A 25,569-nucleotide genomic window follows, 5' to 3' on the forward strand; every position below is an offset into this window, starting at 1 on the left:
AAACCTGAATATAGCCCTACTACCATACAACCCAGCCATCCCACTCCTTGGAATTTACCCAAAGGAATTTAAATTGGCAAACAAAAAAGCTGTCTACACTTCAAATGTTTATTGCAACTCAATTCACAATAGCTAAGACCTGGAATCAACCTAAATACCCATCAACAGTAGACTGGATAAAGAAATTATGGGATATGTACTCTATAGAATACTATACAGCAGTAAAAAAAAAATGAAATCTAGTCATTTGCAACAAAATGGAGGAATCTGAAAAACAACATGCTGAGTGAAATAAGCCAATCCCAAAGGGACAAATATCCTATGTTCTCCCTGATTGGTGACAACTAACCGAGCACCAAAAAGGAAACCTGTTGAAGTGAAATGGACACTATGAAAAAGAGTGACTTGATCAGACCTTGTCCTGACTGTCGAGGAACAACTTACTATTTTATTCCTTTTAGTATTTTTTGTTATAATTAATACTAATGGTTGAACTCTGTAATTAACACACAATTATTCTTGGGTGTTTAAATTTAACTGAAAAGTGATCCCTGTTAAATATAAGAGTGGGAATAAGAGAGGGAGGAGATGTACAGTTCAGCACATGCTCATTCAGACTTACCCCTAATGGTAGAGTTAGAAATGTGCCAGGAGGTTCCAATTCAAACCTATTACAGTGGCATGTACCAATGCCATCTTACTTGGTAAAGTGATAAGTTTAAGTTCATAATTGATCAAAAAGATAGGATTGGCCAGTGCCGTGGCTCACTTGGCTAATCCTCCACCTGCAGCACAGGCACCCCAGGTTTTAGTCCCAGTTGGGGCGCCGGATTCTGTCCTGGTTGCTTCCAGTCCAGCTCTCTGCTGTGGCCCGGGAGGGCAGTGGAGGATGGCCCAAGTGCTTGGGCCCTGCATCTGCATGGAAGACCAGGAGGAAGTACCTGGCTCCTGGCTTCGGATCAGCGCAGCACACTGGCTGTAGTGGCCATTTTGGGGGTGAGCCAACCGAAAGGAGGGCCTTCCTCTCTTTCTCTCTCTCTCACTAACTCTGCCTGTCAAAAAAAAAAAAAAAAAGTTAGGATTAAGTGTCAAAGGGATTACATAAACAAGACCAGTGTCTGCAAATAATAATTGATAGAATTAAAAAGAAGAGAATGATCCTACATGGGAAGCAGGATACACAGCAGACTCATAGAATGGCAAATGCCCTAAACAGCACTCTGGTCTCAGAATCAGCCGTTAAGGCATTCAGATCTGGCTAAAAAACCCATGAGAGTTTCGTAGGCATGGAAAGCAAAGACACTGTGAAAAAAAAAAAAAAAACCTAAATGAAAGATCTCTGTGAGTGAGATCCCAGCAGAAAGAGCGGGACATCAAAGAAGGCAATACCTTTCTCTGAAGGGAGGAGAGAACTTCCACTTTGAATATGGCCTTGTCTACACAAGATCGGAGCCTTGTCTATCACAAGATTGCTGAACTCAAGAGGCTTCCACAGCCTTGGCAACTCATGACAAGAGCCTTGGGTGATCACGGACATCATAAATAAGAGTGTCAATTGTTAAATCAGCAACGGGATTCACTGTGCACCTCCTCCCCATGTAGGACCTCTGTCCTTAATGTGTTGTACTATGCAAATTAATGGTAAAACTACTACCCAAACAGTACTCTATACTTTGTGTGTCTTTGTGGGTGCAGTCTGTTGAAATCTTTACTTAGTATATACTAAGTTGATCTCTTGTATATAAAGATAATTGAAAATGAATCGTGATGAAGAATGGGATGGGAGAGGGATTGGGAGATGGGATGGTTGCAGGAGGGAGGTTTGGGGGGGAGAAGCTGCTATAATTCAAAAGTTATACTTTGGAAATTTATATTTATTAAATAAAAGTTAAAAAATAAATAAAATAAAATTATACAACCATTGAAGTAAATCATTTATTTTATCGCCCAGATCCTTTTATAGCCTTTGTTAATTTTTATCTACTACTGAGTCTAGTAGTTATAAACATTTTCTTTCATCTGGGTCTTGCTATATTGTATCTGGAGAATATTGTTCAAAGTTTATGAACACTGGAACTATTTCCTGGTTTCCAAGATAATAGAACCCTCTTCTCTATTTTTATGATTTTTAAGAGATTTTTATTTATTTATTTGAAAGGCAGAGTTACAGGGTGGAGCAGGGAGAGACAGAGAGAAAGATCTTCCACTTGCTGGTTCACTCCCAAAAATGGCCACAACAGCCAGAGCTGGGCCAGTCCAAAGCTAGGAGCCAGGAGCTTCTTCCGGGTCTCCTACATGGCTGGCAGGGACCCAAGCACTTGGCCTATCTTCCCCGACTTTCCCAGGCCATTAGTAGGAAGCTGGGTCAGAAGTGGAGCAGTCGAGACTTGAACTAGCACTCATATGGGATGCCGGCGTCACACACTGCAGCTTTGACCTGCTACTTCACACAAGGCTAGCCCCAAACTTTTAAGATTTTTTTAAGTTCATTTTGACTAATACTTGAAAAAGTGTATAAGCTTGTATAGTTTATTACACATTCTTTTCCCAGATTTCAATACATCTTTTAAAAGAGGAGGCAACATTTGTTGTGGAACCTTTAGACAGAGAAATACATGGCAGTCATTAACTCTACTGGTATAGAAGTGTATCTGTGGGCATACAATGATACTTGTGATGTGGGATTGGCCAACCAAAAAGGGCACGGCAGTTACAAAAAATGCATGCTTTATTTTTGGTGAAAATATTATAAATAACAGTCAGCATCTAATGACTACTTTTGACATGTCATGTACTATTCTAAGTTGTATACATGAATGAACCAATTTAGTTCTTCTAACAGCTTCATGAGGTGGACACTATTAAAATCTTCCTTTCAGAACTGGGAAAAGGAGGTACAAAAGGTGGAGCAGTTTAGGGCACACATCCAAAATGATTGATTTTTTTTCACAGTTTCACATATGAGTTTCCAGTAAATATGCAGCATTGCAAGAGGCAACAGAACACAGGAAGGTTTGGATCCACAGCAATGAGCTCTTACTTCTTCCACTTGTTCTTGTAGTTCAACTTAGCCACGTGGCCTCACTGATACTTGGCAGAGAAGCCCTGGATGTGGCTGACCTTCATGTCCAGTATCCTCTTGGTCTGCATGGCCACCCACTCTTTGTCAAAGGTGTGCAGGATGGGGCTGTACACAGTACTTCTCCCTTATCAGAACGAGGGCAGTGACGACGATGGAGAACAGGGCCGTGCCTACAACTGTCTCCCATTCATTTGCGCCCCTGTTCCTCTCAGCAAAGCTCCCATTGAACTGAATGAAATACAAATCGACTTTCTCATCTCTGGTGACACGGCTCCAGCAGGCCTTTTCCTTCTCTTTCAAGGCCCTGTGGCTGGCAGACACCTGCTTCATATGGGCCACATTGGGCAAGGGGTAGTCACGCCAACCCACATAGCTTGGGAGGGCACAGTCCTCACTCTTCACAACACTTCCAGGAGCCCACACACACACCGAGGTGGAAATTGCTTGCTTGCCCATTAGACTAAGTACCCTGGTGGCCAACATTCTGCTGCCGCCAACCCTGCCTGCTGCCCATCCTCTACACCCCAGCTGCCAGTCACCAGAAGCCCAACGATTGATTTCATAATCCTTTCTCTGCACCCACTAATAGAGTTAGAATTTTAGGGGGCTGGCCGGCGCCGCGGCTTACTAGGCTAATCCTCCGCCTAGCGGCGCAGGCACACCGGGTTCTAGTCCCGGTCGGGGCGCCGGATTCTGTCCCGGTTGCCCCTCTTCCAGGCCAGCCCTCTGCTGTGGCCAGGGAGTGCAGTGGAGGATGGCCCAGGTGCTTGGGCCCTGCACCCCATGGGAGACCAGGAAAAGCACCTGGCTCCTGGCTCCTGCCATCGGATCAGCGCGGTGCGCCGGCCGCAGCGCGCCAGCCGCGGCGGCCATTGGAGGGTGAACCAACGGCAAAGGAAGACCTTTCTCTCTGTCTCTCTCTCTCACTGTCCACTCTGCCTGTCAAAAAAAAAAAAAAAAAAAAGAATTTTAGGGGGCTAATAATAAAATCTGCTTTTTCTCTTTGCCCAGATTTAGAACTGTGAGAGAGACACAGAGAGAGAATAGTCATTTGATGACTGAGAAAGCGGATATGGAAGGAATAGCTTGGATTTCTAGCCAAGTGGCCTCACTGATATCTCACACTTTCTGGGTGAAGGTGACATTTGTAAATTTCACTGTAGAATTCTCGAAGCTATTTATTACTCAGTGTTTCCAAGAGTCAAGCTCACTTTCTCCATCTAGTCTTGCAGGTATTCCTTTTTCACAGATCCTCATACAACAGCAGATGAAGTGAGTGTTCATATCTGATAAACCAAAGCATTTTTGGAAGACAGAAAGAGCTATGAAAATAACCTAGAGGGGGATTAAAATGGCAGAGAAGGGAGGGAGCTTACTGCTCTACTCTAGGAGAAGATAGTTTTAAAAAAAGTGGAGAGAGGGCAGTCTCAGGGAAGGGTTAGGGAGAAAACAGCAGGGGAAACTCTGGACAAATTAAAGAGACACAGTGGACCTAGGTGGAGGGCATGGATGCCCACAACTCTGGACCCCAGCAGCCAAGAGCCTCTGTACCAGTGTTGGAGAGTGAGGTGACCAGACTGTAGCAGCCCAAGCCACTGGTGATAAAACTGCAGGAAGAGCATAGAAGGAACCCAGCTTGGAGTCCTGTGGGGAATATTGTGCCTATCAAAGTAGAGGAGGGAAAATAAAAAGGAGAGGCATGTTTCTCTCTTCCCAGTCACATGGTGTCCTTTAACAAGCCAATAGAGTGGCTGCCATTTTGAACATACGTAACAGCTGCGCCAGCTTGTGTGTACTCCCAGCAATAAGCTGAGTGGAAACTCCTGACTCTGGTGGGGAGAACTGAAAGTGAAAGGATGGAAAAAGATATTCCATGCCAACATAAACCAAAAAAGAGCTGGAGTAGCCATCCTAATATCAGATAAAATAGACTTTAACACAAAAACTGTTAAAAGAGACAAGGAAGGGCACTATGTAATGATTAAGGGATCAACCCAACAGGAAGATGTAACTATTATAAACATATATGCACCTAATTACGGGGCACCTGGCTATTTAAAAGAAATGTTAACAGATCTAAAGGGAGACATACACTCCAATACAATAGTAATGGGGGACTTCAATACCCTACTTTCAGCAATGGACAGATCAACCAGACAGAAAATCAGCAAGGAAACAACAGGGTTAATCAACACCATAGACCAAATAAACCTAACAGAGATCTACAGAACTCATCATCCTACAGTTGCAGAAAACATTCTTCTCATCAGTGCATGAAACTTTCTCTAGCGTTGACCACATAATAGGCCATAAAGTTAAGTCTCAGAAAACTGAAAAAAAAAAAAAAAAAGAAATCATACCATGAATCTTCTCAGATAACAATGAAATGAATCTGGAAATCAGACTCAGGAATCTCAAGAACATATGCAAACACATGGAGACTAAACAACATGTGCCTAAAAGAACAGTGGGCCATAGAAGAAATCAAAAAGAAATAAAAAAATTTCTGGAAACAAATGAATACGACAATACACATATCAAAACTTATGGAATACAGCAAAAACAGTGTTAAGAGGAAATGTTATAGCAATTGGTGCCTTCATCAAGAAATTGGAAAGGCACCAAATAAATGAGATATCAATGCATCTCAAGGATCTAGAAAAACTAGAGCAAACGAAACTCAAAACTAGCAAGAGAAAAGAAAGAATTAAAATTAGAGAAGAAATCAACAAAATTGAAACAAACAAATTACAAAAGATCAGCAAAATGAAGAGCTGGTTTTTTTGAAAAAATAAAAAAAGCAAAATAAAACTGACACACCATTGGCCTAACTAACAGAGAGAGAGAGAGAGAGAGAGAGAGAGAGGGAAAGACCCAAATCAATAAAATTAGAGAAAAAAAAAGTAAATGTAACAACAGACACCACAGAAATAAAAAGAATCATCAGAAATCACTATAAAGAGCTGTATGCCAAAAAAAACTGGGAAACCTAGAAGAAATGGATAGATTCCTGAACACATGCAACCCATCTAAATTGAGCCATGCCCTGCACCTGCATGGGAGACCAGGAGGAGGTGCCTGGCTCCTGGCTTCGGATCGGCACAGAGCACCGGCCTTAGCAGCAATTCAGGGGGTTAATCAATGGAGGGAAGACCTTTCTCTCTGTCTCTCTCTCTCTCACTGTCTAACTCTGCCTGTCAAATAAAATTTTAAAATAAATAAAATAAAATAAATTGAGCCATGAAGACATAGAAAACCTAAACAGACACATAACCAAGACAGAAATTGAATTAATAATAAAGACTCTCCCAACAAAGCAAAGCCCGGGACCAGATGGCTTCATTGCTGAATTCTACCAGACATTTAATGAACTAACTTCAATCCTTCTCAAGCTATTCAAAACAATTGAAAGAGAGGAAATCTTCCCAAATTCTTTCTATGAAGCCAGAATCACCTTAATTTCTAAACCTGAAAAAGACACAACAGAGAAAGAGAACTACAAGCCAATTTGCCTGATGAACATAGATGCAAAAATCCTCAACAAAATTCTAGCCAATAGAATCCAACAACACATCAGAAAGATCATCCACCCAGACCAAGTGTTTTTTTATCCCTGGTATGCAGGGATGGTTCAATATTTGCAAATCAATCAATGTGATACACCACATTAACAAACTGCAGAAGAAAAACCATGATTATCTCAATAGATGCAGAGGAAGCATTTAATAAAATGCAGCACCCTTTCATGATGAAAACTCTAAGCAAATTGGGTATAGAAGGAACATTCCTCAACACAATCAAGGCAATTTATGACAAACCCATGGCCAGCCTCCTATTGAATAGGGAAAAGTTGGAAGCATTCCCACTGAAATCCAGAAACAGACAAGGATGACCACTCTCACCCCTGCTATTCAATACAGTACTGGAAGTTTTAGCCATAGCCATTTAACAAGAAAAAGCAATCAAAAGGATTCAAACTGGGAATGAGGAAGTCAAACTATCCCTATTTGCAGATGACTTGATTCTACATATAGGGAATCCAAAACTCCACCAAGATACCAAGATACTATTTGAACTCATAGAAGAGCTTGGTAAAACAGCAGGATATAAAATCAATTCACAAAAATCAACAACCTTTATATACACAGACAATGCCAAGCCTGAGAATGAACTTCTAATATCAATCCTATTTACAATAACTACAAAAAACTCAAATACCTTGGAATAAACTTAACCAAGGATGTCAAATATCTCTTTGATGAAAATTAACAAAACATTAAAGAAAGAAATAGAAGAGACAAAAAAAAAGGGAAAATCTTCCATGTTCATGGATTAGAAGAATCAATATCATCAAAATGTCCATTCTTCTGAAAGCAATTTAGAGATTCAATGCAATACCAATCAAAATACCAAAGACATTCTTATCAGATCTAGAAAAAATCATGCTGAAATTCATATGGAAACACAGGAGACCTTGAATAGCTAAAGCAATCTTATACAACAAAAACAAAGCTGGAGGCATCACAGTACCAGATTTTAAGACATACTACAGGGCAATTATAAGCAAAACAGCCTGGTACTGGCACAAAAACAGAAGGATAGAACAATAGAACAGAATATGGGAGAGGGTTGTTACAAAAGATCAAGCCTGGCCCCTCCCCAGGCACTCTGGCTTCCTGTCTTACCATGTGATCCCAACCTCTCCCTTTCACTTTTGCCATGATGCATTGAGTACAAAGTGACACAGCTGGAGAGGACTTTGTCAGAGCCATTGCCACACTACTCACACTATTTGGACTTTCAGCATCCAAAATTGTAAGCTAAATAAATCTCTTTTCTTTATAAAATACCCAATCTCTGGTATTTCAGTAAAGTAACTGAAAATGGACTAAGACAGTAACATTTTGAGGCAAGTTTGCTTTTGAGAATCTAAGGGTGTGGAATGAAGTAAGTTTCACAGGATTAGCACAGGCATCTTGCCTCTCTTCATTTTAGGGTTTAACGATGCATGGCTTATGACTCATAGTGTCCTAAGACAAACATTATCCGTCATTTATTTCTACAAAGATCTAAAAAAAAATAGAGAAGTGATTTGAACAGCTCGGGCAACTGCTCTGCACTAAACTTTCTACATAACATTTATAACAACAAGGTCACTTGAGTTGTCGCTTAGAATCCTAGCTTCTACTTTCAGCTTGTCTGGGCCTCAGGGACATTTCTTATCTCTCTAAGCCAGAGGAAACTTTACTACATAATCTCAAATTCTTCTAGTTTTACAGCCTATGATTCTAGGATTCCAACTCAAATCCACTGAACTCCTGTCTGCTTGCACAGCCCAGATTCTATCACTGACTTCCTTCCTACCAACAAACCAGCTAGCACAGAGAAAAGTCACAAGTTAGAGGTGACAGAGTTAGCCTAGTTTTGCATATTTTGAAAAGTAATACATTCATGCTTATATTTAACATGTAACATATTTTAAATTTTTTTCTTTTCTTTATTTTTATTTTACTTGAAATGTAGAGAAATACACAGAGTGAGAGATAAAGAGAGGTCTTCTCTCTACGGATTCACTTCTCAAATGCCTGCAACAGCTAGGGCTGGGCCAAACAGAACTCAGAAGCCCAGGATTCCATTGATCTGGGAGGCAGGGACCCAAGCACTTGAGCCATCACCTGCTGCCTCCCACTGTACACATTAGCAAGAGCTGGATCAGAAGTGGAGTAGCTGGGATGCAAACCAGGCATTTTAATATAGGATGGGGGAGTCCCAAGCAGCGATATAACTATACACATACCTACAACAATATATATATATATATATACACACACACACACACACCACATACCTACAACAATAGTTAATATTTTAACATCCAATTTCTGTAACATCAAATTTCTATTTTACGTGTTTTAATAGCCAGTGTGTCTAATAAACTAGAGCTATCTTGAAGTGCAGATAAGGATGAAAGAACAGAGCTTGGGCCAGTAATTCACATTCTCCCCACTCTTTATATTATTTCTAACTGTATCTAAAATTAAAGTTGAAATAAACAAAAAAACTTTAATTGGTCAGCTTTACACATATCTTATTTCTGGATCACCATAGATTCAGAAATCATTTTATAAAAATGACATTCAGAGATCATTGTTTTATAAAGAGCACACTTATAGTTCAATTTTAAAAATTTTTAATTTCAACATTTAAAATATGCCACATTTTTATAAACCAATTTTGACCTTTTTTTCTCATTTTTCTGACTATACTGCAAGTCTGTAGAGGCAGAAGTGCTTCTCAGTCTGAGAGTTATTGCAAGCAGGAGACTGGGAGGGTCTGTCCTGCATACTGTGCTCATAAAGGACACAAAATCCAACAGGATTGGGGCCAATATTTGGTCTAACAGTTAAGATACCACTTGGGGAGCCCGAGTTCCACAGTGGAAGGTATGAATTCAAGCCCGGGCTTGGCTCTGGATTCCAGCTGCATGCTGATGTGCACCCTGGGAGGCAGCAGGTTCTTGGGTCTCCACCACCCATGGACTGAGCTCAAGTTCCTGGTCCTGGCTTTGGTCCCAGCTGTAACAGGCATCTGGGGAGTGAACTCTTAAATGAGAGTTCTCTCCCTCTCTCTTCCTTTCTAAATGAATGAATGAATGAATGAATGACTCTGCCTTCAAGAAGCACCGGAGAAGAAAAAACAGTTAATGTCACCACCTTAGTTTTTTCAGGTCACATTTTGAAACCTGGCTGTGATTAGGCTTACCCAATCCCTTATTTCTCAACAAACTTAAGGAGAGCAATCATCCTGAAATGCTACACTCGCAAATATCTGCCTTGAAACAATAAGAGCAGAACAACTCAGAAAATATTTTAATAATCCAGTTGGAAAAATAAACTTTTTTTCATGTACTTTTAAAGTTATCATGGCTCTCCTACCTAAAAAGTTTTGCTTCATAATAAAAGGAAGATCCCTCTTTCAAGAAACTAATATAAACACTAGGAGGAAAAAAGTCATTGCTGATTAAAATGTTTCAATGACAGCCTGCTTTCTGCCATTCTTGGCACTATCAGTGAGATAGTCTCCTACATCAGAACAAGTACAGTATTTGTTTTGAGAGCTCTTCCAGCAGAGAAAACACCTTTCACACACGGTTATTTGTTGAACTGACAGAAACCAAGTTCGTTGAATCAAGATTTTGTTGCAAGCACTGTACTGTTGCCTTCTCACCCATTGCCTAAGTTTATCTGCACTCTTCACATACCTGCTATCATACACAATGTGCAGATGATACCTCAGAAACATTGGGCATGTTTCTTAAGGCCATTCACCTGAACAAATGACAAAGCTTGTTTCCAAACCGGGTCTTTTCTGATTTAGGAGCATCCTCATCAAACTACAAAAATGTGAGCAAAAAAAGAAAGAACAGTATTGGATTGTAGCCCTTAGAATAAAGACATCTATGAGAAAATATTGATATAAATCAATTAAGTAATACATGGAGAAAACAGGACAGTTCTTCCTTGCAGAATTCCAACTGAAATTCCAAACCCAAATGACTAATGAAGATAAAAGGGAAATAGAGAACTTCCATTACTTAAATGGCATAGTAATATTTGCCGCAGTGGATCCCAAATATATTGATCGATCAATTGATTGATTGATTATTTTGATAGGTAGAGTTATAGAAAGTGAGAGAGAAAGAGAGAAGGTCTTCTTTCCGTTGGTTCACTCCTTAAACGGCCTCCATAGCCGGAGCTGTGCTGATCCAAAGCCAAGAGACAGGTGCTTCCTCCTGGTCTCCCATGCGGGTGCAGGGGCCCAAGCACTTGGGCCATCCTCCACTGCCCTTCCGGGCCTCAGCAGAGAGCTGGACTGGAAGAGGAGCAACCGGGACTAAAACCCTGCACCCACATGGGATGCCGGCGCCACAGGCAGAGGATTAATCAAGTGAGCCATGGCACCAGCCCCCAAATATATTTTTAACTACCACTTCACAAGTTTCCTTGAATAATGACTACATAGCGGCACCACTTAAACAAAATGGGCAAGGTTGGGCCAACACTGTGACATAGCAGATTAAACCACCTTCAACATCAGCATCCCACTTGGGTGCCTGTTTGAGTCCCAGTTGTTCTACTTTTGATCCAGCTCCCTGCTAGTGTGCCAGGTGAAAGCAGGGAGAGATGCCCCAAGTGCCTGGGCCCTTGCATCCATGTGGCAGACCCAGAGGAAGCTCCTGACTCCTGGCTTCAGATGAGCCCATTTCCAGCCATTGCAGCCATTTGTGGAGTGAACCAGTGAATGGAAGATCTCTCTCTCTCTCTCTCATCTCTCATCTCTCATCTCTCTTTCTCTCTATAACTCTGATTTTCAAATAAATAAATCTTTAAAAAATGGAAAACACTAAAATTAAATTGTGATTTGATGTTTAAAAAAAATAGTCAAGGTTAAAATCATCAGTAACAAGACATAGCAGCACCACGAACCCCATAATACAAGGCACTCGGAAGGACACACGTCATTTAGGTGATGTTTTTGCCAAGATCACAAACAAATCATGGCACATTCTAGAGAATATCTGTCCTTCAAAGGGGACAAGGTTATTGAACAAAGGAAAAACAGAGACAGTTACCAGTTGGAGGAGCCTAAGGAGAAATAACTAAATAACTAGAGGAAGACGGAAAAAATTCAAAAAGGCCTTGATTCTGACACCCTTGGAGTATCATGTTCTGACTGACAGAAGCTTTGACATAATCATTTCTGTTGCTGTGTATTGTTATATAACAGGCTCTCAAGGAAGGTGAAGGATGAAAGTTTATAAACAATCCTGCTAAGGATAGTAAGTGGAATATGATAGACACTTCCTTTAATGTGTTTAGAAATGTTATTTATTTTTATTTATTTGAAAGGTAGAGAAACAGAGTTCTTCCATTCACTTGTTCACTCTTGAAATGCTGACAACAGCTGGGGCTGGGCCAAAATAAAGCCAGGAGCCTGCAACTCAATCCATATCTCCCACATGGGTGGCAGGGACCCAGGTAACTGAGCCATCACCTGCTACCTCCAAGAGTATGCATTAACAGGAAGCTGGAATTGAAGTGGAGCTAGGATGCAAACCTGGGAACTTCCTTAAGGGATATGGGCATCCCAATCAGCATCTTAATTGCTATGCCAAACATGCAACCCTAATAGACACTTCTTGCTGTAATTTCCTATGCACAAAGTCAGGTAAGGATAATGTGTTAGTCCAAGTCAATGTTTCTGATTCTAACTGAGCAAGTCCCATAGGAACTTTAGAATCTTTCAAAATCCTCCTAAGAAGTTTTAGAGTTGTTTGCATAAGTCATGTATGATCTGTAAATTCAATCTCTAGGTTACCAAGCAACAGTCACCACTAGTTTCTTTTCTTGTTACAGCCCTTTGGGTTCCCCTCTTCCCTTTCTTAATGTTATTGGTGCACTGGGACTCAGTGTTCCTCTAATGATATCTTGCTCCCTGGATGCAGTTGATGAAGCCAGTAGTAGTCCCATGGCAGTCTGTGAAGTATCTGCTGGAGAACTTTCAGAACTGGAGCGGAGGCGAGGAGAGCAGCATGTGTCTGTGTGTCTGCATAGAGCATACAAACTTGGAAGCAGTCAATCAGCCATTTTCTACTTTGGGGGCTGGGAATCAGAGAATTCAGGTATGAAGACACACACACACACACAGAGAAAGAGAGAGAGAGAGACAGAGAGAGAGAAAAGAAAGCAGGTACCAAGAGCAAAGATTTCTTGATTCTCCAAAATACCACACACTGAGTTTAGTTCCTCAAGGCCAGTCAGCTATATTCCTGCCCTTTGAGTCCACAAATATTTTTAGTCTCCTTCCAATAAATGCTTTTTTTTATGTAAGTTAGCTCACACTGGGTTTCTGTAATATGCAGAAACATCACTTGATGTTGTCTTAGCCTAAAATAGTGCCTGGCTCTTCCATAACGGAAAATAGTAGCTTGTTCCCACCAAAGAGAATATCATTGCAGCTCTGACAGTGACCTCCCAAGGTCTGCATCACACATATTGGTGACACCTGACACCAGGCTGCTGCTGTCAGAGACTAAGGGCACCTGCCTCTTCCTGCCACAGTTGGTGCTACAGTCCCCCTTCATGTCAGAAGCTGTGGTACCATTGTTGCTGCCAACATGCTCCTCCCACAAAACCCTTTGGTGACCATGTGAAAAATATGCTTTCTGATTTTATTCATTCCTTTCTACTGCAGCCCCTCCTACCAAGGATTCTGGCATGAGCTTTTTGTTTTTTAAAGCCCAATTCAGGGACAAGTAAGATTTTACTTATTTCTTTGAGAGGTAGAGTTATGGAGAAAGACAGAAAGGTCTTCCGTCTGCTGGTTCACTCCTCAAATGATTGCAACAGCCGGAGCTGGGCCAATCTGAAGCCAGGAACCAAGATGTTCTTCCGGGTCTCTCATTTGGGTGCAGGGGCCCAAACACTTGAGCCATTTTCTACTGCTTTCCCAGGCCTTAAGCAGAGACCTGGATCAGCAGAGGTGTAGCCAGGACTCAAACCGGCAACTGTATGGGATACTGGTGCCACAGGCAGAAGCTTATCCTGCTACACCACAGCGCCAGCCCCCTGACATGAGTTTTGAGGCCAAATTTAGAGGAATGTACCACTCAGCACATCTTTGGCTAAAGTTCCCATCAATTTCCAGCTGGAACTGGTTTTAAAAATAAGATCTTTTTTCAAAACAAGAACAACTTTAAAACTTAAAAACATACCCAGAAGTTCATTGACTCCACTTTCATCCATGTAGTAGCTTCATCTTCAAACCAGCAATAAATTGGCTGCCACAGCACCAAGCATCATGTATGACAATGATTAAAGGAACAAAGAGGTCTCTCTGTTTTCTTCATGTCTTTTTTAGACAGTGAAGGAAACTTTCCCTGGAACCAAGGATTAGAGACTGCAAGACTGGAGCATTAGTAGGCTGTTCCTCAGACCCTCACAAGCACTGAAGCCTCCTTACCTGGTTTTCATATTAGAGCCATCAGAGAAATGGAAAGAACATGGGTGTCTGCGCCCTACTGCAGACACTGAGTTATTTGTCCTGGGAGTTTTACAAGCTCCTCAGGTGTTTCTGAAGTGTAGCCAGTGCTGAGGACCACTGAAGCAAATAGAATCCCAGTAACCCCACACCTCTGGGCCGCCAGACCTAGCCAGGTGTGCTGAGACATGCGTGAATACTAGGGTGAGCCCAGTTTTAGCCTTTTACTTGAATGTCTGGTCTGTTGTGCTCACAGAGTTTGCTAAATCACATGTTTTGTTAATGCAAAAGTGCTGTGCTTACTTAGACTGCCTGCAGTCTCCTCTACCCCCACCACCAAATACACCATCCTGCAAATACTGCCATCTGGTTGTAGGAGAGAGCTGTTTTCCTCGCCCATTCTATATTCATGGCTGAGGCCCTTGTAACAAAAGACAGATTAACAAGAGAAAAGCATGTGTGTAAGTGTTACACGACATGGGAGTCTTCATAAGGAAATGAAGACTAGAGAAACAGTTTAAAATTGTGTACTTTGTGCTATATTTGATGAAGAGTGGGCAGTCAGCTGTAATTGGACATAGAGTGTCTGCTGTAGTGAGAGTAATCAGGGGGACTTGGCAAGTCCTGCTCAGTCATCTCTGTTCATTCAGGTTCCTTGTGACCCTGCGTCTTCAAAGATAAGAATATTCCCTTCCTCTTGGGTAGAGGTGGGGTTGGAGGGGTACAGGGTGGCCGGTAACTCTCAGATGAGGATCTTAAGAGCTGCTTCAGGGGAAGGACAGAAAATCCTTCTTAGGTCCTATGACTTGCTTCAGGAGAATGTGGTAGGAAGGGTCAGTGAGAAGGGACACCCTGCTTTTACATTTGCTCAAATTCTTTCATCTTAACATGTTCATTATGCCAATGTACCACTTTTAGGAGTAACATATCCTGAACCTCATCACAGTTTGCCAACTCCTAGCATTCAACCAATAAGGGCAGGAAAGTTTCTACAAATAAGAGAGCAGACATTTTGCCTGTTAAGATGTTGATGGGACTCAGAATATGCAAACCCAAAATACAGTAACAACATTTGAGAAAACAGCAAAAGCAGGAAGGTATCTCTGATCTTTTTCGTCCCTTCTCCACTGAAGAACCTCATGTGACAGGTGACCTGTTACCATACGTGGAGGAAAAGAAGGGAGACATGCAGATGTCAAGAAGAATCTGAATGAGTGAAGAAAAGACATTTTTGCTCCTCTATATAGCAAAAGACTTGGTTGATGGGAAAAAATAGAAATGAGGATTAGAAGGTATTGCTGACAGACACCCAATCTTAGACCAGCCAGAATAACAAATTCTGTCTCTACCCAATGGTGTGTAGGAGACACTTGAAGCCATGATTAGGAGTTCAGATTTTACTCTAAGAGAAATGAGAAGTCATTAGCAAGCTTTAAGCAATGAACAGTGTTTGAGATATGGAGGCAAGTGATGAGCTGGGAGCCATTCAATAGGAGAGTGATGGTTCCTCAGCATTTTCACTGCTGTTTGTCTACAGCCATCAAGAGCAATGACCCTAAGGGTTTGCAGAACCCTAATTGTGGAGAAGCCAGTGTTTCACTCGCTTTTCCAGCAATCCTGCTTTATCAGTTGGCTCCTATGTCTGCAGTCAAATACTATTAAAAAAAAAAAAAAAAAACAGCCCTGAGGAAGATGTGTTTCTTGTATCATCTCGGTTTTCTGATTAATCATTCAGATGAGAAACCTAAGCCTACTCAGGTAAAAAGATACATGAACTTCAGGTCAGGATCACAACCCTGTCCCCAACATAGGACTGCTTTTTTTCTCCTTCAGGACAGAAGTGTTTTAAAAATAAATTATTTGCATTTAGCCATGGTTTCCTAGCAACCAGGAGAAAGCCTGTCTTTGCCTGATGTCTGTGAGCACCAGCCGAATTCCAGCCGATGCTCGAGCAGCGTCCAGAAGCAGAGGAAGAACAAACGCACTGGGACCACTCTGCAGTGGGTGAGAAATTTCCCAAAGGGACTCTGGTAAGAATTGAGCACCTGAAAGAACACAGGCAGAGAGACCTGTATCCCATCGGTACCATATGGAGAAGGACCTGCATGAAGTGTGCAGATATTCTCTGTGGGTGGGATTCCAATAGACATGGGGGCTGTGACTTTCGGAGTGTTGGTTTCTATGACACAGCTAAAGCCCAAGATGGCTGACATCTTTCCTGTTCCTCTCTTGTATGTGCTTTCCAGCCATTGCTCTTGTTTTCTTTATGCTTTATAGATGGAAAGGAGGGTTGACTGACAGAATTCAAGACTAACTGTGCTTGGCCAGTTCAAAATCTGATGGAAGAGGCTATCCGACTGGAGACTAAGGGAAGAGTTACAGTTTGAACCCAAAAACTATCTGCTGACAGAATTTCTTTTTGTTCAGGAGTGGTCAGCTTTTGTGCTTCCAAGGTCTTCAATGGATTGGATGAGGCCACTTACATTACAAAGAGTAACCTGCTTTACTCAAAGTCCACCCATTTAAATGTTAATGTTATCCAAAAACTTTCATAGAAATATTCAGAATAATATTTGACCAAATATCTTGGTATAGTGACTCAGTCAAGTTGACACATAAAATTGATCATCCCAATTTGCTTCAAATTTTTTCAAAGAAAAAAAAACCATTGCAAATAAAGCTAAGATCTCATTTATGACTCTCTTTGGGTACCCCCATTCAATAGTGATAATTTTTTAAAAAGATTTTTTTTTGAAAGTCAGAGTTACAGGGAGAGAGGGACACACACACACACACAGAGAGACAGACAGACAGACAGAGATGGAGAGAGAGAGAGAGAGATCTTCCATTCACTTGTTTGCTCCCCAGCTGGCTGCTCAGACAGGGCTGGGCCAGGCTGAAGCCAGGAGCCAGTAGCTTCATCCAGGCCTCCTAAATGGGGCCCCATCTTCTGCTACTTTTCCCAGGCCATTTAGCAGGGAGCTGGATCGGAAATGGAGCAGCCGAGACATGAACTGGCACCCATATGGGATGCCAGCATCATAGGCAGTGGCTTTATCTGCTATGCTACAATGCCAACCCCAAACGTGACAGTTTTCATAATCTCCTTTTCGTGACTTCTTTCCCCTTCTGACCTCATCACCAGATCTCCAATTTCTGGCTCAACTGTGTCAGAATTTAAAACACATTTGCCATGACCACATGTTATTTCAAGGGCCTCTTGCCCATAGGAGGAGGATTGTAGATGGAGTTCTACAGAAAAATCCATCATGAGCCATTCCATCAGGATAGACTCTCTGGGAGTCACTATGTCGAATACATAAAGAAAATCTCAAGCATATTCAGATCACAAACCATCTGTGTTTGGGGGGTTCTGCCCAAATAGCCTTATCAACTATCACACGAACAATATCTGATTTACTTGCAAGGATAAGTACATGATAAGGGTTAGAAAACCTTGGAAGGAATAAAAGATGTCGGATATATACAGGGTACAATGCACTGGCCTGCAGATCAGCATTCTGACCTGGCACTTGCTGTGTAAGAAGCCTGAACTCTGAGCACACTCGGATCCCTTCCAAAGCCTCGCACTCCATGACTGGTATTTGGAGTGATAGCATCCCTAACTCAAATTCTCTCCGATTTGCTGCTGTGGTTTCTAGGCTGAGAAAGGCTGGGTCTTCCCAAAGAATATTAGGAGCAGCGCAAGCTGCAGATACCTGCTCAGCAGAACAAGCTTTTCATCATGGAAAGGAAGCTTGTAAAGAAGGAAATAAAAAAGCTCCTGTAAGTACGATTGAGAATAACTTGCATTTATGATACTTGGCATCTAGTGAGTTTCATGTCATACATAGATGGTCAGGAAAATGGCAGGGTGGTAAAAATCTATGAAAGAATCTATTCCTGCACTATAAGAGAAGGACAGGAGGTGGTCTGGCTTCTGACTGCTGCCAGGGAGGCTCCCCACGTGGTGCAAAGCAGGATGCTCTATCTCTGGGGAGGATGCTGGCAACTAGCACATCTGAGCCATCTCCATCCTAGAGCCTGGGAGCTGAGCCCACAAGCCCAGTAGACCTCCTGGGCCGTAACGGAGGTGAATGGGTGGGTGGGGGTGGGGAGTATATGCCAATGAAAGGAGCTGGCCCTGCTGGTAAGATACAGGAGAGACCCCCAAAAAAACGTGCCAACAGCCCAACATTTAAATTGCAGCCTGTGCCTCTGTTACTGTCAGCCTTTTTGACTAAATAATGTATCTCCCTTCTCTGACATCTAAATTTTTTCCTTTAACTAAAAAGGAAAACAGCAAATTTCCCATGGAAATTTTTTCTCCTCCCATGGTAGCTTTTCTTTGACATGGTACTTGACAAAGGTTGGTAGAAAATCACAGACCATATAAAAGGGGGAAAGGTTATGCTCCATTTTACATATATTACACTCACAACAATAACACCCTTTCCATTTAAAACTTATCACAGTTCCCATCAAATAAACTTTCTTAGCCCAAATGACAATCATCTCTCAATAAGTCCGAGAAATGCTAGAATAAACTATGTATGAATTGGCATATGTTCAAATGCATATGCTTGGATGCCAATATGATAATAATCATAATAATAGCATTCCATGATCAGGAATGATAACTCCTTGATGCACTTCATCCAAAGAATTAGAATTTCAAAACTTATATAAAAACAATTTTCTATGCAAATAAAACATCTTGGCTACCTCAATTAATTAAAGTATCTTGGAATTTCACAGCAAAAATTAAAGGATTTTTATAATCCTAGAAGTTCTTAATGACTCAGTAGAAAATTTCAGTGGCCAGAAACCAGCTTTTCCTGCACAGAGCAATTAGCTCAGAGTGTCCTAGTGTGATAATTAAATGAACAGAACTGGCCTTCTAGGAAATGGCGAGGATCACTCAACCTCAGAGACATCTGGGTCCTTTTCCTGCATCCAATTCCTCTGACAACCCCAGGGTGGCACCTCCTACATTCTCTTCCCATGGTGCTTATTCTGGACGTCATCACTAGAAAACACTCTGATAGGAATGCACTAAAGTGGAATTACTAACATATTTCCATGCATAACTCCTCCTAAGCGTTCTAGCATTCTAATGGGAAGAAGCTTTAGGGAAAAAGAATACATTGCCACAGAATCTATGTATCTGCAATTTATCAACTTTGGACATTCTGCCTGAATTTAACATGGGCAGCAGGAAAATTGTTAAACAGTGGGTCTCCATCCCTCGGGTCGCATAAAGCTTTTCTCTGTGTGAGTATCTGGCATGGCATTTGCTTTCCGGTAAATTTCAACTAAGTGAGTTTAATTTTTAGATAAATGTGATTTCAACTAATGACGGTTGAAGCTTTTTTTAAACTGCAGGGCTGCAAAATTACTGTGTAAAGCAAACTCAAATTACTGTGTAAAGCAAGCTCAACTTGTCAGAGCATTCGTGATTTCTCTTGTATTTGGGGAGGAGAGGATGGGTTGGGAAGAAAGCCTCTTTTTGTAGACTGAACCCCCTTGTCACCCCATAGTTCAATACTGCTCTCTTACTTTTAAGGGGAGATTATATTGGCATCAGACTCCGAGAAAATGAATTTGACCCAAAAGGAAGAAGGCAACTCACCTTTCTAGATGATATGGTAAAGAAAGGCATGCTACTGCCAGTCACATTCATGTTGTGTGTGTGTGTTAAGGGACAGCACAAAATCTAGGTTATATAATAAATAAGGCTAATACACATACACAAACACACACTATATCCTCTTCCTCATCTTCTCCTCTTATGACTGTCCACATGAGCATTTCAACCCACTGAGCAGAAAGCCAAAAGAACAAGAAAATAAAAGTCCTAAAAGTTACTTGTTATTAGGAGAGAGACGATTACAATGCCAAATGATTGCAGGGTGCGATGCTGCATATCGGTGTTTAAAATTCTGACAAATTAAGCTCTCAGGTACGTGTAGTTCTCTAATTGCTTTACCATTTGCATGGCTGGGAGAAATGCAAAAGCACAAGTAGTCCTAAAACCCTTAGTGTTATTCATGCTGAAACCCAAATTCATGTTGGGCTCTGAAAGTCCACCTAATTCAAGAGAAATTGGTAAACCCTGCCCCCCACCCAGTTTTTTATGCTGCCTATCTACATGCTAACCCTTGCACTGATAAGGAAGAAAGGGTCTCCTCCCCCTCCCTCTCTCCTAACCTTTGCCCCTCCCTCCTCCTGTCTTTCTCCCTCTCTCTGACTACAGCAAGGCTCAAGGATACTTTCAAAACCTTCCTGGAGCTAAGGAAGTAGTTCAGCCTTATGCTGTGTGCACACATATTAAATGGAGAAATGAGAGGTGGAGTAGCGTTTCTGGAGTATGAATGAGATCCTGCAACAGAGCTGCTGTGATTCCAGCGATCCGGGGTGGGCCGGGAATTTACATTTGTAATGAGTGAACAGGTGATGCCTGTGCTGCTGGTGCAGGCACCAAACTTGATCAGGATCAGGTTTCAACTACTGAGCACGGCCCAGTTTTCCCCATTTATTTCTTGGTTAATCTTCCGTTTGGGTCTGTCCCTGGAAAAACTACTTACATTGTTTAAAGAATGTTAGAACCATAGAACTCAACCAAAATTATAACTTTCTCTTTTCCCAGTGTGGGAATGGGGAGGAGAGAAGGAAGATTCGGACAGATATGTGGTAAATATACTTACTAAGCAAGAACTCCGAGAAGTGACCAGGAAAAAGTGGTCACTATGACTGGAAAGAGAGCTGGTCCTCAGCTTTGCACTCTGCGTAGGAATCTCAACAAGTCATTTAACCAGGTCTACCTCTGGTCCTTGGCTCACGCTGCTCCCTCACACCTGTAGAAACCCTCCTCCTCCTTCTCATCTTTCCAGCCCCAGCTCCAGTAAAGCCTCCTCTCTAAAATCTCCCAGGATTCGCCCCAACTTCCCAGGTGTAGTCACAGTCCCGCCTCCAGGTTCCCACCAGATTCTAAGAAGCACCTTTCTGACATTTACTTACTGAATCAGAAAGTTTCTCTGTGGCCTTCTTCTCCCATGCTCACCTTTTTCTATTTCAAAATTGAAGGAAAATGAGGCTCAGAAAGCATCATTCACCCATGGATGTACCACAAATTGTTGGTAACACCTCGATGTGAACCTGGGTACCCTGATCACCAGTTTAGTACTCTTTCCACAAATTCATTCTTTATTTTCTGGATGACATAAATCAAATAACTGCTCTAATGGGAGATGCCTGAAGATCCCTAAATACTTTTGGCTGGGCCTTGGGTCAATAGGTCAATAGACGTAGCTAATGACCCTTCCCATTCTGGACATGCCAACAGAGAATAGGCTTAGCAGGGCCATTGTCATTCGCTCTGGGGAGTCCTCTAGTCAACGTCCAAGCCCGTTCTTTTGCTCTGTGTGCTTCCTGCTTCCAGGCACACTATGACCTGACCATCAGTGTTGCTTTGCAATGGCTGGATCACTCAGAAGACTTCTGTTGGCTGAAGGAAGAGGAAGTGTAAGTTGAAATAGGTTTGTTGTTTATCTCTTTTAATGTGTGGCTCTGATTAATGATAGAGTTCCAGCCATATCTAGCATCATCCAACACGAGGCCCCCAAATTTGAGCACACCCCAGGGGGAATATCCCTCTTCAATCAGAGACTTGAAGAAACCCTATAGGTGCCAACGGGAGATAGGATAGTGATTGGTAAAACAATCAACACCTGCGACAGTCGCTAGTCTGCCAGTTTTTGACAGCTGCAAAAACATGGACAGACGAAAGCAAGTTCATCACCGTTACGGGCAGATTAATCATTCTAAGTGTGTATTTCACTGAGGGTCAATCATATCAGCTTTATAAATCAGCAAATAGCACATAGCCATGGCAGATGACTTATAGACCACCACCTTAGCAGCTATTGATGAAAACAATAACAAACCCTTCACTCATTCATTCATATTCCCTTTTAGGAAAATGCCATTAAATGGTAGATCCAGATATCCAAGCCGTAGAGAACGAGAAGCCATGATTTTATCATCTTATGCTGGAATCTTAATGGTAAGGAAAAGAGCACTATTTGCATAGTTGATAGAGGCATAGATGAATATTTCATATCTACTATTTCCATATTGATATTAATGCAGATTTACATTACTTTTCAACCAATGTTTCTAAATATTTAGGATATACCAGCAGTAAATATTAAGACATGATAAAGATTGTGACTTTTTATACTGTTCTTTAAGAGAGAGAGAGAGAGAGAGAGAGAGAGAAGAAACAGACGTAACTAATCGATTTCTGGGAGACTGATTTATCCTTTTATGCAAAGTTATTTATTTAGTTCTTACGTTACCCACAGTACTAGAGATACTGGAGCTATGGTAGCTTTTGTTTTTGTATAAAAGAAAAGCCATTGAGGGGCTGGCACTGTGGCGCAGTGGGTTAAGGCCCTGGCCTGAAGTGCCGGCATCCCATATGGGCACCAGTTCTAGTCCCGGCTGGTCCTCTTCCAATCCAGCTCTCTGCTATGGCCTGGGATAGCAGTGGAAGATGCCCAAGTCCTTGGGCCCCTGTACCCATGTGGGAGACCAGGAAGAAACTCCTGGCTCCTGGCTTCGGATCGCCACAGCTCTGGCCATTGCGGCCATCTGGGGAGTGAACCAGTGAATGGAAGACCTCTCTCTGTGTCTCTACCTCTCTCTGTAATGCTTTCAAATAAATAAAATAAATCTTAAAAAAAGAAAAGCCATGATATGATAATACAGTTGTTGTTGTTGCTGATATTGTTTAACAGAACAGTACCCCTATTGAGGAAGTCTTCAGACTTTATGGGGCTGATTCTTCTGCTCACTCTGGTACAACCAAGGTATGCATGACCTAAGATCAACAACAGGAGGGATTTTGAGAAACTTAATTTAGTCTACAAATTTAAAATGCTAAATGTTTGGGTGTGAAAAATGAAATCATGATTTATATCAAAATGTGCAAAAACACATGGAGCCATATCTTACTTGTGTAGCATGCTTGTAAAAGGCCATTCTTAGGTAGAGGACTGTGTGAGTAATGACAAATATATTTTGTGTAAGTTTCAGTAGGGGCAGCCAATAGTACACTGGGCTTGGAGTCCAGATTCTATTTTGCTTCTGGTGATTGTAATTCTCATTTCAACTTCTGTAATGTAGATCTTGCAGGTCCACAGTCATCCCTTGTGATGTACCACCTCATCTAGGATGAGGACAAGGCCTACCAGGTCCATTCTCAGGATAAATTGCCCAGTTCACTGCTGTCATGTTTGTTTTTCCTGAGAGACTGCCTTGAAATTGTTAACAACGCAGTGAGGATCTGGGAGTCCAGTGCCTAGGATCTGAGTTCTGAGACCAGTCCTTTCCTCTTTTTGGACCTTCAAATATTTATCTTTTCTTACAAAAATAAGTGTTTTGAATGATTTTAAAATCAGTCCAATTCTTGTCATTTATGAGTATATGAACACTCAGTAAGCATTTTTTAAAGATTTATTTTATTCATCTGAAAGGCAGAATTAGAGAGAAAGAGAGATCTTCCATCAGCTGGTTCTTTCCCTAAATGGCCACAATGGCCAGGGCTGGGCCAGGCTCAAGCCAGGAGCCCAGAACTCCATCCAGGTCTCTCCTGTGGGTGGCAGGGGCCCAAGCACTTGCGCCATCATCTACTGCTTTCCCAGGCCATTAGCAGGGGGCTGGATCAGAAGCAGAGCAGCTGGGGCTGCAACAATATGGGACGCTGGCATTATAGGTGGCAGCTTAACCCACTTTGACACAACACTGGTCCCACTCCAGAAAGCATTTTAATGTGGTGTGCTGTTTAGAGGTGAATTTCTGAGCCCTTTATCTTAAGATACCCCCTGCAGAGGGAAAACAAAAAAGAAATTGGGGTGGGGTGGGGTGGGGTGGGGGCAGGCGGCCTGAAGGAGGGAGGGAAGGAAGTTTGGGGGAGGGGGAGCTGATAGCCTCCTACCCAGGCCTGTCCACACTATCACTCTTGTTGCTCCTCACCTGGATTTGGAAGGGATCCAAGGCAGTGGCAGGGCTGTGGCCACAAGAATGCCTGCGCCTCCTTTGTTCTTTTAACTGCAGACCATACTGCAAGCCGTGGAACTGTGTAAAGGACAAGCGCTCACTGGGTCCGCTCTAGGAGTCCAGTATTTACCAAGTGTTGTAACTTTGAAGCCAACCTCTGCAACCTGACTGCAGTCCCACAGCTCCAATTACCTGGGTCACAGAGGAAATCACGGAGGAAGTCTCTTCGGTCACTCTAGTTTCAGCTCAGTCCATTCCTTCCTTCATTCACTGGAGTTGCAGGTGCTGGGGATAGGATGGGGAGAAAACTGGATGCAATTACTCTTCTAGAGATCTTACACCCTATTTTAGGGGCTGCCTTGGTTGACATTTAAGGCACCCAGGCCTGATGGTCCTCAGAGATGAGCTGTTGTTCTTGGATTTTAAAGAAAGCCTAGCTCTCTGGGTTCCTTTGCTAGGCATGCAAACCATACTGCTTCTTTGCTGCTTGCTTCTTTTCTCCCTGCCTGGATGCTCTCTGTTCCCCTCCCCCAGCCTCCCAAACACACACACACACACACACACACACACACACAATCCTGGGCCCCAAACCCTCCTGTTTCAGTCACTGTTTCCCCTGGCATCTTCTGATGGCAGTGGGAGCACTATGGCAGGCAGAAGGCAATCACAACATAGCAGGGCAGAGAGACAGAAAATCACATCCTAAAGAAGGCACCAGGATCCTTAGTCTTAGTGGGTTCCGCAACCAAGAAGGTTTGCAAACATGGGTGTCTATGTAGGTCGGATGAGTCAGGATCATCCACAGGGGCTAGAACAGGAAGGCGTGTCTCTTCAAAGTGGCCCAGCCAGTCTCTACCTATCTCCCTGGTCACTCATTTATTCATCAAGTAGCCTCTGCTCAGTGACCCATGCGGCCCACCTCAGCGAGGGACCAGCAATGAACAGCCTAGGGGTGGATGCAGACTACATAAAGACCAGCTCTGAACAGACACAGGTAACATCACCATGCTGGAAGACTTCTTTCAAAGGCTTGCATTTATTTACGACTGAGGGATGTGGGATGTTGGCTTACTTATGATTTATATGTGAGTGGCAGTTTGCAGAATGTTAAGCACTAGGATTCTAAAGTCTGGCTACCTGGGTTTGACAGGCAACTCCACCAGTTTTGAGCAGCATTTTCCTGGCAAATTTTCTAACCTCTGTAGACAGCAATTTCATTTATAGAAACAAGGACTAGAAGATGGAGTTATTGAGTGTATGAAGAGAGTTAGTATCAAGAAAGCCTCAGTGGCTGGCACGTGGTGACCTCAAAGTAATGGTTATCTTGACGTTTCAGGTGCTCAGGGGTTGGACGCCTGACTTCTCTGTTCCTCTAAACCAGGATT

At 42.3% G+C, this 25,569-nt stretch overlaps 1 protein-coding gene and 1 pseudogene across 3 annotated transcripts in view; one reads left to right on the forward strand and one right to left on the reverse strand.

The window, feature by feature from the left end:
• Positions 1–3,081: 3,081 nt before the first annotated feature.
• On the reverse strand, positions 3,082–3,565 carry LOC100358255 (cytochrome c oxidase subunit 4 isoform 1, mitochondrial pseudogene; annotated as a pseudogene).
• A 12,440-nt stretch (positions 3,566–16,005) lies between these two features.
• The window catches only part of C3H2orf80 (chromosome 3 C2orf80 homolog), a 28,745-nt gene continuing 19,181 nt past the window's right edge, over positions 16,006–25,569 (forward strand). The window contains exons 1-6 of one of the 3 annotated variants that reach the window (XM_051848241.2): positions 16,006–16,152; positions 17,785–17,908; positions 19,689–19,770; positions 21,564–21,646; positions 22,100–22,187; positions 22,924–22,995. In XM_051848241.2, the coding sequence (XP_051704201.1) occupies positions 17,868–17,908; positions 19,689–19,770; positions 21,564–21,646; positions 22,100–22,187; positions 22,924–22,995 (366 nt within the window). In that variant the 5' untranslated portion in view covers positions 16,006–16,152; positions 17,785–17,867. The remainder of the gene's footprint in view (positions 16,153–17,784; positions 17,909–19,688; positions 19,771–21,563; positions 21,647–22,099; positions 22,188–22,923; positions 22,996–25,569) is intronic. The other 2 variants (XM_002712561.5, XM_008259061.4) reach the window with 2 other exon arrangements.

This window comes from Oryctolagus cuniculus, chromosome 3, assembly GCF_964237555.1.
Source record: "Oryctolagus cuniculus chromosome 3, mOryCun1.1, whole genome shotgun sequence".
NCBI classification, from domain to species: Eukaryota; Metazoa; Chordata; class Mammalia; order Lagomorpha; family Leporidae; genus Oryctolagus; species Oryctolagus cuniculus.